This window comes from Bombina bombina, chromosome 1, assembly GCF_027579735.1.
Source record: "Bombina bombina isolate aBomBom1 chromosome 1, aBomBom1.pri, whole genome shotgun sequence".
NCBI classification, from domain to species: domain Eukaryota; kingdom Metazoa; phylum Chordata; class Amphibia; order Anura; family Bombinatoridae; genus Bombina; species Bombina bombina.
Genome location: NC_069499.1, coordinates 1,476,768,526 through 1,476,785,167, shown reverse-complemented (window position 1 = coordinate 1,476,785,167; position 16,642 = coordinate 1,476,768,526). Strand labels below are relative to the sequence as shown.

The 16,642-nt window shown below is 41.5% G+C and overlaps 1 protein-coding gene across 2 annotated transcripts in view; it reads right to left on the bottom strand.

The window, feature by feature from the left end:
* The window catches only part of SLC39A11 (solute carrier family 39 member 11), a 1,247,462-nt gene that overhangs the window by 1,182,519 nt on the left and 48,301 nt on the right, over positions 1 to 16,642 (bottom strand). For both annotated transcript variants that reach the window (XM_053707119.1, XM_053707127.1), the window contains exon 2: positions 1,164 to 1,282. In XM_053707119.1, coding sequence (XP_053563094.1) covers positions 1,164 to 1,271 — 108 coding nt within the window. In that variant the 5' untranslated portion in view covers positions 1,272 to 1,282. The remainder of the gene's footprint in view (positions 1 to 1,163; positions 1,283 to 16,642) is intronic.

The following is a 16,642-nucleotide window of genomic DNA, read 5'->3' as shown; positions in this document are numbered from 1 at the left end:
ATGGAAACCTTGGAGGCGGATGGATAAACGCACTATATGCTCCCTGCTTCGGGAGAAGAGAGTACTCTAGAACGGCTATCGGAACATAACTTATGGGCATTGATTACCCGGGCCATTTCAAATTCATCACAAGACACATCCTCCGTATCGGAGGCATCTGTGTCGCGCATATCAGAATCCTCAATAATCTTGGGATTACAAAAATGACAAAAAACTAACTGGCACCATTTAACACCCCCAATGGCTGGGGCACTCACCACCTCCTGTGAACCAGACAACCCCCGAGCAAGACTCTCTCGGTCGCACACAGTGAGCATACAGAAGTGAAAAACAATGTAACCGCACCAGTCACGAGGTGCACCGTGCCAGACACGAAAAGGGCATGCAATCTGGAAAGATTGCATCATTAAAAGAAGGCCATTATGCTCCGTAAAGGCCGTGAGCCTAAGTATAGCTACACATTTGCAGAAAGAACCATATAACAAACATGATTAAAGGTCCCCCCTTTTCAATAACCCCCCTCAGGAGATATTAACCCATGATTCCTTATTAAGATAAAAGGAGTCCCACTGGGAACCTATCTTGTTTAGTTAACAATACATTCACATATCGAAATAAAATGAAACAATCTTACCGGAATCTACGCCGTGGAACAGGAACACGGCCCTTCAAGTGTGACAGATAGTAGCCTCGCTTCTGACATGGACTTGAGTTAAGAAAGGTAGGCAGCGAAACTAGTCAACGCTGATTACCAAGGAGCTGTCAATATGAGTCGGGATGGGTTCGCAGGAAAACTCTCCCTGCATCTCCGGACTCTAACTTTCAGCCATGCTCACACTGAGAAGCTGACAGGATTACTTAAAACTCCAGTCCCATTGCGAAGAGTACTACCCTCCATGAGAGACTATCTCGAACTTCTGACACTTCTTTGCTAACCTCCTGTGACGAAAGGCAAAGAATGACTGGGGGATGAGGAAAGTGGGGGAGGTATTTAAGCCCAAAAGTAATGAATGCAGCTGTGTACTCTTCCCTTTTAAGAAGAAAAAAACAACAAACAATAACCAAGACATAGGAGCAATTAAAATTATCACAGGATCATGAACCTATCCCATTGTTCAAAACCTATGTCTGTGCTGTGTGCTCTGTGACTGCTGCAAACTCACCTGACCAGTGGAGAAGATAAAAACTAATGCTGAGCCAGCAGCTGTCAGTCCCCACGTGAAGAGAGTTCCAAAGAGGGACTGTACCACTGGACTGTATCCCTCCAACATTCTTCAGACTCCTGGGCAAAGGGCAAGAAAACAGAAATCACAGGTAAGAACAAACGAACATATGTGAGAAAACTGAGGGGGAAAAAAAAAGGTAAAACGTGGAAGCCAGAGGTAATGACCAGAGATTGTTAGAGAAAAACAGAATTTATGTTTACCTGATAAATTACTTTCTCCAACGGTGTGTCCGGTCCACGGCGTCATCCTTACTTGTGGGATATTCTCTTCCCCAACAGGAAATGGCAAAGAGCCCAGCAAAGCTGGTCACATGATCCCTCCTAGGCTCCGCCTACCCCAGTCATTCGACCGACGTTAAGGAGGAATATTTGCATAGGAGAAACCATATGGTACCGTGGTGACTGTAGTTAAAGAAAATAAATTATCAGACCTGATTAAAAAAACCAGGGCGGGCCGTGGACCGGACACACCGTTGGAGAAAGTAATTTATCAGGTAAAGATAAATTCTGTTTTCTCCAACATAGGTGTGTCCGGTCCACGGCGTCATCCTTACTTGTGGGAACCAATACCAAAGCTTTAGGACACGGATGAAGGGAGGGAACAAATCAGGTCACCTAAATGGAAGGCACCACGGTTTGCAAAACCTTTCTCCCAAAAATAGCCTCAGAAGAAGCAAAAGTATCAAACTTGTAAAATTTGGTAAAAGTGTGCAGTGAAGACCAAGTCGCTGCCCTACATATCTGATCAACAGAAGCCTCGTTCTTGAAGGCCCATGTGGAAGCCACAGCCCTAGTGGAATGAGCTGTGATTCTTTCGGGAGGCTGCCGTCCGGCAGTCTCGTAAGCCAATCTGATGATGCTTTTAATCCAAAAAGAGAGAGAGGTAGAAGTTGCTTTTTGACCTCTCCTTTTACCGGAATAAACAACAAACAAGGAAGATGTTTGTCTAAAATCCTTTGTAGCTTCTAAATAGAATTTTAGAGCGCGAACAACATCCAAATTGTGCAACAAACGTTCCTTCTTTGAAACTGGTTTCGGACACAGAGAAGGTACGATAATCTCCTGGTTAATGTTTTTGTTAGAAACAACTTTTGGAAGAAAACCAGGTTTAGTACGTAAAACCACCTTATCTGCATGGAACACCAGATAAGGAGGAGAACACTGCAGAGCAGATAATTCTGAAACTCTTCTAGCAGAAGAAATTGCAACTAAAAACAAAACTTTCCAAGATAATAACTTAATATCAACGGAACCCCCTGAAGAACTGAAAGAACTAAATTGAGACTCCAAGGAGGAGTCAAAGGTTTGTAAACAGGCTTAATTCTAACCAGAGCCTGAACAAAGGCTTGAACATCTGGCACAGCTGCCAGCTTTTTGTGAAGTAACACAGACAAGGCAGAAATCTGTCCCTTCAGGGAACTTGCAGATAATCCTTTTTCCAATCCTTCTTGAAGGAAGGATAGAATCTTAGGAATCTTAACCTTGTCCCAAGGGAATCCTTTAGATTCACACCAACAGATATATTTTTTCCAAATTTTGTGGTAAATCTTTCTAGTTACAGGCTTTCTGGCCTGAACAAGAGTATCGATAACAGAATCTGAGAACCCTCGCTTCGATAAGATCAAGCGTTCAATCTCCAAGCAGTCAGCTGGAGTGAAACCAGGTTCGGATGTTCGAACGGACCCTGAACAAGAAGGTCTCGTCTCAAAGGTAGCTTCCAAGGTGGAGCCGATGACATATTCACCAGATCTGCATACCAAGTCCTGCGTGGCCACGCAGGAGCTATCAAGATCACCGACGCCCTCTCCTGATTGATCCTGGCTACCAGCCTGGGGATGAGAGGAAACGGCGGGAACACATAAGCTAGTTTGAAGGTCCAAGGTGCTACTAGTGCATCCACTAGAGCCGCCTTGGGATCCCTGGATCTGGACCCGTAGCAAGGAACTTTGAAGTTCTGACGAGAGGCCATCAGATCCATGTCTGGAATGCCCCACAGCTGAGTGACTTGGGCAAAGATTTCCGGATGGAGTTCCCACTCCCCCGGATGCAATGTCTGACGACTCAGAAAATCCGCTTCCCAATTTTCCACTCCTGGGATGTGGATAGCGGGCAGGTGGCAGGAGTGAGACTCCGCCCATAGAATGATTTTGGTCACTTCTTCCATCGCTAGGGAACTCCTTGTTCCCCCCTGATGGTTGATGTACGCAACAGTTGTCATGTTGTCTGATTGAAACCGTATGAACTTGGCCCTCGCTAGCTGAGGCCAAGCCTTGAGAGCATTGAATATCGCTCTCAGTTCCAGAATATTTATCGGTAGAAGAGATTCTTCCCGAGACCAAAGACCCTGAGCTTTCAGGGATCCCCAGACCGCGCCCCAGCCCATCAGACTGGCGTCGGTCGTGACAATGACCCACTCTGGTCTGCGGAATGTCATCCCTTGTGACAGGTTGTCCAGGGACAGCCACCAACGGAGTGAGTCTCTGGTCCTCTGATTTACTTGTATCTTCGGAGACAAGTCTGTATAATCCCCATTCCACTGACTGAGCATGCACAGTTGTAATGGTCTTAGATGAATGCGCGCAAAAGGAACTATGTCCATTGCCGCTACCATCAACCCGATCACTTCCATGCACCGAGCTATGGAAGGAAGAGGAACGGAATGAAGTATCCGACAAGAGTCTAGAAGCTTTGTTTTTCTGGCCTCTGTCAGAAATATCCTCATTTCTAAGGAGTCTATTATTGTTCCCAAGAAGGGAACCCTTGTTGACGGAGATAGAGAACTCTTTTCCACGTTCACTTTCCATCCGTGAGATCTGAGAAAGGCCAGGACTATGTCCGTGTGAGCCTTTGCTTGAGGAAGGGACGACGCTTGAATCAGAATGTCGTCCAAATAAGGTACTACAGCAATGCCCCTTGGTCTTAGCACAGCTAGAAGGGACCCTAGTACCTTTGTGAAAATCCTTGGAGCAGTGGCTAATCCGAAAGGAAGCGCCACGAACTGGTAATGCTTGTCCAGGAATGCGAACCTTAGGAACCGATGATGTTCCTTGTGGATAGGAATATGTAGATACGCATCCTTTAAATCCACCGTGGTCATGAATTGACCTTCCTGGATGGAAGGAAGAATAGTTCGAATGGTTTCCATCTTGAACGATGGAACCCTGAGAAACTTGTTTAAGATCTTGAGATCTAAGATTGGTCTGAACGTTCCCTCTTTTTTGGGAACTATGAACAGATTGGAGTAGAACCCCATCCCTTGTTCTCTTAATGGAACAGGATGAATCACTCCCATTTTTAACAGGTCTTCTACACAATGTAAGAATGCCTGTCTTTTTATGTGGTCTGAAGACAACTGAGACCTGTGGAACCTCCCCCTTGGGGGAAGCCCCTTGAATTCCAGAAGATAACCTTGGGAGACTATTTCTAGCGCCCAAGGATCCAGAACATCTCTTGCCCAAGCCTGAGCGAAGAGAGAGAGTCTGCCCCCCACCAGATCCGGTCCCGGATCGGGGGCCAACATTTCATGCTGTCTTGGTAGCAGTGGCAGGTTTCTTGGCCTGCTTTCCCTTGTTCCAGCCTTGCATTGGTCTCCAAGCTGGCTTGGCTTGAGAAGTATTACCCTCTTGCTTAGAGGACGTAGCACTTTGGGCTGGTCCGTTTCTACGAAAGGGACGAAAATTAGGTTTATTTTTTGCCTTGAAAGGCCGATCCTGAGGAAGGGCGTGGCCCTTACCCCCAGTGATATCAGAGATAATCTCTTTCAAGTCAGGGCCAAACAGCGTTTTCCCCTTGAAAGGAATGTTAAGTAGCTTGTTCTTGGAAGACGCATCAGCCGACCAAGATTTCAACCAAAGCGCTCTGCGCGCCACAATAGCAAACCCAGAATTCTTAGCCGCTAACCTAGCCAATTGCAAAGTGGCGTCTAGGGTAAAAGAATTAGCCAATTTGAGAGCATTGATTCTGTCCATAATCTCCTCATAAGGAGGAGAATCACTATCGACCGCCTTTATCAGCTCATCGAACCAGAAACATGCGGCTGTAGCGACAGGGACAACGCATGAAATTGGTTGTAGAAGGTAACCCTGCTGAACAAACATCTTTTTAAGCAAACCTTCTAATTTTTTATCCATAGGATCTTTGAAAGCACAACTATCCTCTATGGGTATAGTGGTGCGTTTGTTTAAAGTGGAAACCGCTCCCTCGACCTTGGGGACTGTCTGCCATAAGTCCTTTCTGGGGTCGACCATAGGAAACAATTTTTTAAATATGGGGGGAGGGACGAAAGGAATACCGGGCCTTTCCCATTCTTTATTAACAATGTCCGCCACCCGCTTGGGTATAGGAAAAGCTTCTGGGAGCCCCGGCACCTCTAGGAACTTGTCCATTTTACATAGTTTCTCTGGGATGACCAACTTGTCACAATCATCCAGAGTGGATAATACCTCCTTAAGCAGAATGCGGAGATGTTCCAACTTAAATTTAAATGTAATCACATCAGGTTCAGCATGTTGAGAAATGTTCCCTGAATCAGTAATTTCTCCCTCAGACAAAACCTCCCTGGCCCCATCAGACTGGGTTAGGGGCCCTTCAGAAACATTATTATCAGCGTCGTCATGCTCTTCAGTATCTAAAACAGAGCAGTCGCGCTTACGCTGATAAGTGTTCATTTTGGCTAAAATGTTTTTGACAGAATTATCCATTACAGCCGTTAATTGTTGCATAGTAAGGAGTATTGGCGCGCTAGATGTACTAGGGGCCTCCTGAGTGGGCAAGACTCGTGTAGACGAAGGAGGGAATGATGCAGTACCATGCTTACTCCCCTCACTTGAGGAATCATCTTGGGCATCATTGTCATTGTCACATAAATCACATTTATTTAAATGAATAGGAATTCTGGCTTCCCCACATTCAGAACACAGTCTATCTGGTAGTTCAGACATGTTAAACAGGCATAAACTTGATAACAAAGTACAAAAAACGTTTTAAAATAAAACCGTTACTGTCACTTTAAATTTTAAACTGAACACACTTTATTACTGCAATTGCGAAAAAACATGAAGGAATTGTTCAAAATTCACCAAATTTTCACCACAGTGTCTTAAAGCCTTAAAAGTATTGCACACCAAATTTGGAAGCTTTAACCCTTAAAATAACGGAACCGGAGCCGTTTTGAACTTTAACCCCTTTACAGTCCCTGGTATCTGCTTTGCTGAGACCCAACCAAGCCCAAAGGGGAATACGATACCAAATGACGCCTTCAGAAAGTCTTTTCTAAGTATCAGAGCTCCTCTCACATGCGACTGCATGCCATGCCTCTCAAAAACAAGTGCGCAACACCGGCGCGAAAATGAGGCTCTGCCTATGCTTTGGGAAAGCCCCTAAAGAATAAGGTGTCTAAAACAGTGCCTGCCGATATTATTATATCAAAATACCCAAATAAAATGATTCCTCAAGGCTAAATATGTGTTAATAATGAATCGATTTAGCCCAGAAAAAGTCTACAGTCTTAATAAGCCCTTGTGAAGCCCTTATTTACGATCGTAATAAACATGGCTTACCGGATCCCATAGGGAAAATGACAGCTTCCAGCATTACATCGTCTTGTTAGAATGTGTCATACCTCAAGCAGCAAGAGACTGCTCACTGTTCCCCCAACTGAAGTTAATTGCTCTCAACAGTCCTGTGTGGAACAGCCATGGATTTTAGTGACAGTTGCTAAAATCATTTTCCTCATACAAACAGAAATCTTCATCTCTTTTCTGTTTCTGAGTAAATAGTACATACCAGCACTATTTCAAAATAACAAACTCTTGATTGAATAATAAAAACTACAGTTAAACACTAAAAAACTCTAAGCCATCTCCGTGGAGATGTTGCCTGTACAACGGCAAAGAGAATGACTGGGGTAGGCGGAGCCTAGGAGGGATCATGTGACCAGCTTTGCTGGGCTCTTTGCCATTTCCTGTTGGGGAAGAGAATATCCCACAAGTAAGGATGACGCCGTGGACCGGACACACCTATGTTGGAGAAAAGGACATATACAACGCAAGAAAAAAAAGAAGGAACTATAGAATAACAGGGAATGTATAGGGATCGCTGCCTTTTGAACAGTACATCGCCAGTGACTGCGGATCTCAGCAGTGTGTTATTTAATTCTGGAAATGATGTGATTAAAATAGCCACTGCAACATTCTGCCATCCCCTTACCTCTGCGACCTGCCACCCATCTCATTGTCCACCCTACTCCTTCATTGTCTTCTATCCCTCTTACATATACCTGCATCTCACTTTTTTCTTGAACCATTTTCATTATTCACACTCTCATTTAAGTCACTCAACAGTGCTGCCTCTCCACATTTCTGGTTTTATTTAATATATAATCCCATTCATCCCGTTAGCTCCTCAGCAGTTCTACAAATTGTCTCATACCTCAATAATTGGCCTCTATGCTGTCTTCATGCCTATAATTGGAAACTGGAAACCTACCACTCCAGGACAATAAGCAATCATCTCTGACAAAAAAACACTCCAAATAAACCCTCTTGCCATAATTAATAGTGCTTGTAACGTGCCCATTTAAAATCCATTTACTCCTGTGTATAACTATGTTTGTTTTAGTTTCTCATACATGCGTAAACACAGCTTTAGGAACAGGTATTTACAAATGTGTGTGAAACTTTGGAGCCAGACAGAAAATTAAAATTAGAACTCAGTGGTAAAACTCTAGTTGTGGCTACCAGGATTTGGTCAAGCCCTGTTTAAGAAGACTTTAAGTTCTCTTTTTGAGCAAGGCCTTCATTATGTTTTTTATCTCTGTGTGTCAATTGAGGTAATTTCAATAATGTAATAATACAGATTGTATCCTATGTGCATTTCCATCTTCAGTGATGTTTTACAAATAAAAGATGATAATAATAACAATAATTGAAGGCATGAGAGCAAGCTGTAATGGCAAAATTATTAGACAGGAAAAAGGAAACTGGAAGGGAGAACATAATCAAAAGATTTAAGAACATTATAACAGATGAGAGGGAAAAATATGATGGACAAAGAAAGAACCATGAAGAAAGGCAGATGAAAGGGACATGAAACCATTTTTTTTTTTTTTACACGATTTAGATAGAGAATACAATTTGCTTCATTCTTTATGAATCGTTTGTTGAAGTAGCAGCAATGTGCATGAGTGAGCCAATTACGAGCATCAATGTGCAGCCACCAATCAGCAGCTACTGAGCCTAATTTAGATATGCTTTTCAACAAAGGATATCAAGAGAATAAAGCAAATTAGATAATAGAAGTAATTTATTTTTATTATTTTTTTTTTTTTAAATGACATGCTCTTTCTAAATCATGAAAAAAAAATGTGGTTCATGCCCCTTTAAGGCAAATAAGAGAGTGAGGTGAAAGGAAAAGAGCAACAGAAACAGAGAATGAGAGAATGTGAGCAAGATGGAAGGGGAGAGAGAGCTAAAAAGAGAAAATTACAGATGGATATGAGAACGTGTCAGAAGAAAAGTTATAGCTTGAGATGGAATGTAAGAGAGATGGAAGGCAAGAGATCAAGACAGAGAGGAAGAGAGCAAGACAGAGAGGAAGAGAGCAAGACAGAGAGGGAGAGAGCAAGACAGAGAGGGAGAGAGCAAGACAGAGAGGGAGAGAGCAAGACAGAGAGGGAGAGAGCAAGACAGAGAGGGAGAGAGCAAGACAGAGAGGGAGAGAGCAAGACAGAGAGGGAGAGAGAAAGACAGAGAGGGAGAGAGAAAGACAGAGAGGGAGAAAGCAAGACAGAGAGGGAGAAAGCAAGACAGAGAGGGAGAGAGCAAGACAGAGAGGGTGAGAGCAAGACAGAGAGGGTGAGAGCAGGAACTGAGGGAGAGAGCAGGAACCGAGGGAGAGAGCAGGAACCGAGGGAGAGAGCAGGAACCGAGGGACGAAGCAGGAACCGAGAGAGAGAGCAGGAACCGAGGGAGAGAGCAGGAACCGAGGGAGAGAGCAGGAACCAAGGGACGGAGCAGGAACCGAGGGAGAGAGCAGGAACCGACGGAGAGAGCAGGAACCGAGGGAGAGAGCTGGAACCGAGGGAGAGAGCAGGAACCGAGAGAGAGAGCAGGAACCGAAAGAGAGCAGGAACCGAGGGAGAGAGCAGGAACCGAGGGAGAGAGCAGGAACCGAGAGAGAGAGCAGGAACCGAGGGAGAGAGCAGGAACCGAGGGAGAGAGCAGGAACCGAGAGAGAGAGCAGGAACCGAGAGAGAGAGCAGGAACCGAGGGAGAGAGCAGGAACCGAGGGAGAGAGCAGGAACTGAGAGAGCAGGAACCGAGGGAGAGAGCAGGAACCGAGGGAGAGAGCAGGAACCGAGAGAGAGAGCAGGAACCGAGAGAGAGAGCAGGAACTGAGGGAGAGAGCAGGAAACGAGGGAGAGAGCAGGAACCGAGGGAGAGAGCAGGAACCGAGGGAGAGAGCAGGAACCGAGGGAGAGAGCAGGAACCGAGGGAGAGAGCAGGAACCGAGGGAGAGAGCAGGAACCGAGGGCAATATGAAAGGAAAAAGCTAAAATGTAAAAGATGAGAAATCAGGGTGATCAAGTGCGGGACTCGGGACGAAACATGTCTGCGTGAGGTCTGAACGCTGACATTGTGTCTATGCTATTTTTAGTGCTTTATACAGCTGCTTTTTTTGTATCAATTTTTATCTTACAATTGGAGTTCTTATTTGCACTTACAGGCGCCCATCTATCTTTGGATTTCCCTATTGCTTTTTGGAGCCATTCAGACAAGCTCTGGGCGCAGCAGCTGCAGGTCTCCCACAATGGAACACACCTCCTTCTCTCCGGGAGATGATTTCACAGCAAATGTAAGGTATTGTTGCACTCTAGTATTTACTGGATTTGCTTTTGTTGGGACTCTATGTGCGCAACTCTTGAACCATTGTTTGAAATATATATATATATATATATATATATATATATATATATATATATATACATATACATACATACATACAGTATATACACACGTTTATACATATAGACACATACAAATACATATATACAGATATAAATACATATATACACACATTTTTAGACATTTATATGTATATATCTCAAAGTTAAAGCCCTTTGCCTGCCTTTTATTTCTAACACCTGAGATCTCAGATCTTTGAGCTCTTATAACTTTAGTGTGCAATATTTTTTATAATATTTATAAAAGATAGTGTTATTATGAGTGTAACTACTATACTTTGTAATGTATTTTTGATGGTTTTGTGCAACTTTTTCGGTTCACAAAACATTTAACCAGAACTCTGAAGTCACGGTAATCATTCTATCGTAAATCGCGATCGTCTTTACTTTGAACTCGTAATACAAGCAGTACGCCGATGAGCGCAAAGCCCTGCGATAAACACCTTATCACTTGCAGACAAATGTTTGCACTCCACTCGTAATCTGACCCTAAACACATAGGCAAAATAATGCATGTGGCATACTCCGCCAATGCACCTAGAGATTAATATCTGCATATCAGCCAATCAACACCAGAGGGTATTTCTTTCGCTTTTAATTGGCTGGACCACACCTATGCCTTTTTTATGTTCATCACAGAAGCTTACCAATGCCTGAACATGCCCAATCGTATAGCTTACCACACACAGGAAATTGTAAATTTATCACAAAATAAAGTGAACCAACAAAATTCAGCAGTTTTATTATACAAAAGTAAATAAATAAAATAAACACCAGTACAAGTATCCTTATTTCATTAATCTATGTAACTAATGTTTTTAGTGCCCTGACCAGGTAAGGCAAATTCTACACTAACACGCAGTTTTAATTTTAAAACCAAAACTCTTCTATCTCACTGTGCAGAGACCAAATAATCCCTGTTTGGCCTATGTCCCTTATGTCTGTGTCAGTCTCTCTCAGCAAAGCCTAGGCGACACCTGCCTCTTGTTAACGCACCCTAAAAAGCTACGAAATCAGAACTCACAATCTCCTTAAGAGTCTGGAAAATATAACAAAGGATCTGGAATTTCCATGACATTCACAAGAAATCTCAGATCTTCTACCCATGTTTAGAAGTGTGGAAATATTTTTTCCCTCTTATTTTTAAACACAACTAAAGAGAGATGAATATGCACTCAAAAATGATATATAGAAAACATTTTTTTTCTTAATCCACCCACTACATAAATTAAACAGATATTCAAAAAGCAGGAAGGAAAAATATTCTAGGCAATGTCAGGAGATTTGTTAAATTGATTGTTGATTTAGTAAAGAGAAAGGACCGCAGGAGGGAGAAAGAGAGAGATAACAGCTCCAATACTGGAATGTACGATGAGCTGTCAATGTGCTTACTGTAATGTATTACGTTAAAGAGGACCAGCCCTTGAAAAAATATACAGGTCAATCAAATTGTATTATGGCTTCATCAGTAAAGATTTAAATACACATTCTAGCGTAAAAATAGAAACACTATTTTGTTAACATAATAATATCAAGGGACACAAAACCGAAAATTTTTGTTTCATGACTCAGACAGAGCTTGCTATTTTAAACAACTTTCTAATTTACTTCTATAAGTATTTAATTTGCTTCATTCTCTTGGTATCCTTTTTTTGAAGGTGCAGCAATGCACTACTGGGAGCTAACTAAACACATAATGTGGACCACCAATAAGCAGCTAACTCCCAGTAGTGCAGTGCTGCTTCGAAGACTACTTAGGTATACTTTTCTCACAAAGAATACTTTGAGAACACTGCAAATTAGATAACTTAAAGGGCCACAAAATGCAGTAGAATTATATAAAGTGCATAATAAAAATAACACCTACTCTGAATTTCAAATAAGCAGTAGATTTTTTTCTGAAAAATTTATTTTCTCCCATTTTCCGGTCCCCTACATCATGTGACAGACATCAGCCAATCACAGATTAGGATATACGTATACCCTTTAAGCTTGTGCGCATGCTCAGTAGGATCTTGTTCCCCAGAAAGTGTGAATATAAAAAAAGACTGTGCCAAACTTGATAATGGAAATTAATTGGAAAGTGTCTTGAAACTGCATGTTTTATCTGAATCATAAACGTTTATTTTTATTTGAATGTCCCTTTAAGTCAATTTGAAATGCGTTTAAAATTCAGGAATGAGGGTTTCATGTACCTTTAAACAAAATCTTCTCTTTAACTAGAGTTTTTACTCTTGAGTTAGGATATAGGGACACTAAACCCAATTTGTTTCTTTCATGATTCAGATAGAGCATGCAATTTTAAGAAACTTTCTAATTTACTTCTATTATCAATTTTCTTCCTTCTCTTGTTATCTTTATTTGAAAAAGAAGGCATCTTAAGCTTAGGAGCCAGACAATTTTTTGGTTCAGTACGCTGGACAGCACTTGTTTATTGGTGCTGTCCAATCAGCATGTACAACCCAGGTTGTGAACCAAAAATGGGCCGGCTTCTAAACTTACATTCTTGCTTTTCCAATAAAGATAAATAAAGAAAATTAAGAAAAATTGATAATAGAAGTAAATTAGAAAGTTGTTTAAAATTGCATGCTCTATCTGAATCATGAAAGAAAAAAATTTGGGTTCAGTGTCCCTTTAAACATAAAGTCACAGCTGCTCTAGATGGGCTACATTTATTGTCGCTTATGAAGTTGCGGTGGGGCCTCACAGTAAAGGAGATATCATGTTTGATATTCACTGCAGCATTGCTTTAACTATTGTTTTCAAGTGTTTCTTTAGTGGACGTTCCTGCCATTTCCATCTATAGCTGCATGAGGTGCTCATTACATGATATCTCTCATATCAAAACGCAAAGCCATAGCAACATGGAAAATCAAACATTACATCCGCAATACCTAGGAACCAAACTTGCAAATAATTTTTATTTAAATGCGTATAGCTGTACAATATTAGCATGTGTGTTTTGTAATAAAAATTAGTCTCACTGGAGAGAAGCAAAAGGATTTTTAATTTTAACCTCACCCCGACATGTGAAATTCATAAAGGTTCTACAGTGTTCTCCACAGAAAATGTTACCAGCCAGTTGGTATTATAAAGTAGCCAGGTTGGGCAGTGAAATACTTTCTAATATTATAAAATGTTCTGCCATCCAAAGCACAAATTAAATGTATAATATTACATAAACTCAGTGTTCTCCCCAGGAGCTTTTTAAAGGGTGCACCGCCCAGCTTATTTTACTGAGCACCTGGCTGAAATTTAAACTGACATTAAACCCAAAACAATTATTTCAGGAGAATAAAATTTTAAACAACATTCCAATTTACTTCAACTATCTGATTTGCTTCATTCTTTAGATATCCTTTGTTGAAGAAATAGCAATGGACATGGGTGAGCCAATAACACCAGGCATCTATGTGCAGTCACCAATCAGCAGCTACTAAGCCTATCTAGATATGTTTTTCAGCAAAGGATATAAAGAAAATAAAGCAAATTAGCTAATAGACATAAATTAGAAAGCTGTTAAAAATTGCTCTTTCTAAACCATGAAAGAAAAATTTGGGTTTCATGTCCCTTTAAGTCAGTATTCGGGTGAAATCAGTAAATATTTAAAAAAAAAAATCAATCTTTATTGCCCAAATTATCAATAAATAAATGTATTTTAAATTATGCAATTGTGTACTTTAGATAGAAGAAAATGTTATCTATCATATTACAAAGTATTGCACTGCCCCACCCGACTACTTCATAATGGCCCGGCTGGCAACATTTTCTGTGGCAAACAACGATAAACTCTCAGATCAGGAATGTTAGTGATATTTTAGATGGAGTTTAAAGGGACAGTAAAGTCATAATTAGACATTCATGATTTAGACAGAGCATACAATTTTAAATAACTTTCCAATTCACTTCTATTATTTAATTTGCTTTCTTCTATTGTTATCGATTGCTGAAAGGTTTATTTATTTAAGCTCAGGAGCAGCAAAGAACCTAGGTTCTAGCTGCTGATTGGTGGCTGCATATATATACTGAATGTCATTGGCTCACCCATGTGTTCAGTTAGAAACCAGTAGTGCATTGCTGCTCTTTCAACAAATGATACCAAGAGAATGAAACAAATTTGATAATAGAAGTAAACTGGAAAGTTTTTTAAAAGTATATGTTCTACCTAAATCATTTTAGTTGCCTTTTGTTGTGGCTAGAGCACTGATTGGACAACAATTTAAACCTTTAGCTCACAGAAAAAAATACTTTTGAAGTGGGCAGCTGAGCGTGGGATATTTGAATTTCATATCTATATTAAAAAGTAAGTTATAGCGCATCTTCATTACAACTGATGTATTAAGCTCCATCTAAAAAAATCACTTCATAAAGGAGAGTTTACCATCACTTTAATGACAATTTGTGCTATATGGAGTTGCACTTATCCACATAACAATGTGAATAACAATTAATCAGTAGGATAGTGCCTCATGGGTATATAACCCATAAAGCTGACAAATCAGTCAGTATTCGAAAGATGATATAATATGGATTATGGAGGTTCCTACAGTCAAATTGTGCCCACTGTAAAGTAATATATGGACGGCAGTGAGTCAGAAAAGTAATTGTTTATATTTATATACAGAATAGAAAAGCGGTGTGGAGCCAATGTTGTAGATAAAAACAGAATTTATGTTTACCTGATAAATTACTTTCTCCAACGGTGTGTCCGGTCCACGGCGTCATCCTTACTTGTGGGATATTCTCTTCCCCAACAGGAAATGGCAAAGAGCCCAGCAAAGCTGGTCACATGATCCCTCCTAGGCTCCGCCTACCCCAGTCATTCGACCGACGTTAAGGAGGAATATTTGCATAGGAGAAACCATATGGTACCATGGTGACTGTAGTTAAAGAAAATAAATTATCAGACCTGATTAAAAAAAAAAAACCAGGGCGGGCCGTGGACCGGACACACCGTTGGAGAAAGTAATTTATCAGGTAAACATAAATTCTGTTTTCTCCAACATAGGTGTGTCCGGTCCACGGCGTCATCCTTACTTGTGGGAACCAATACCAAAGCTTTAGGACACGGATGAAGGGAGGGAGCAAATCAGGTCACCTAAATGGAAGGCACCACGGCTTGCAAAACCTTTCTCCCAAAAATAGCCTCAGAAGAAGCAAAAGTATCAAACTTGTAAAATTTGGTAAAAGTGTGCAGTGAAGACCAAGTCGCTGCCCTACATATCTGATCAACAGAAGCCTCGTTCTTGAAGGCCCATGTGGAAGCCACAGCCCTAGTGGAATGAGCTGTGATTCTTTCGGGAGGCTGCCGTCCGGCAGTCTCGTAAGCCAATCTGATGATGCTTTTAATCCAAAAAGAGAGAGAGGTAGAAGTTGCTTTTTGACCTCTCCTTTTACCGGAATAAACAACAAACAAGGAAGATGTTTGTCTAAAATCCTTTGTAGCATCTAAATAGAATTTTAGAGCGCGAACAACATCCAAATTGTGCAACAGACGTTCCTTCTTTGAAACTGGTTTCGGACACAGAGAAGGTACGATAATCTCCTGGTTAATGTTTTTGTTAGAAACAACTTTTGGAAGAAAACCAGGTTTAGTACGTAAAACCACCTTATCTGCATGAAACACCAGATAAGGAGGAGAACACTGCAGAGCAGATAATTCTGAAACTCTTCTGGCAGAAGAAATTGCAACTAAAAACAAAACTTTCCAAGATAATAACTTAATATCAACGGAATGCAAGGGTTCAAACGGAACCCCCTGAAGAACTGAAAGAACTAAATTGAGACTCCAAGGGGGAGTCAAAGGTTTGTAAACAGGCTTAATTCTAACCAGAGCCTGAACAAAGGCTTGAACATCTGGCACAGCAGCCAGTTTTTTGTGAAGTAACACCGACAAGGCAGAAATCTGTCCCTTCAGGGAACTTGCAGATAAACCCTTTTCCAATCCTTCTTGAAGGAAGGATAGAATCCTAGGAATCTTAACCTTGTCCCAAGGGAATCCTTTAGATTCACACCAACAGATATATTTTTTCCAAATTTTGTGGTAAATCTTTCTAGTTACAGGCTTTCTGGCCTGAACAAGAGTATCGATAACAGAATCTGAGAACCCTCGCTTCGATAAAATCAAGCGTTCAATCTCCAAGCAGTCAGCTGGAGTGAAACCAGATTCGGATGTTCGAACGGACCCTGAACAAGAAGGTCTCGTCTCAAAGGTAGCTTCCAAGGTGGAGCCGATGACATATTCACCAGATCTGCATACCAAGTCCTGCGTGGCCACGCAGGAGCTATCAAGATCACCGACGCCCTCTCCTGATTGATCCTGGCTACCAGCCTGGGGATGAGAGGAAACGGCGGGAACACATAAGCTAGTTTGAAGGTCCAAGGTGCTACTAGTGCATCCACTAGAGCCGCCTTGGGATCCCTGGATCTGGACCCGTAGCAAGGAACCTTGAAGT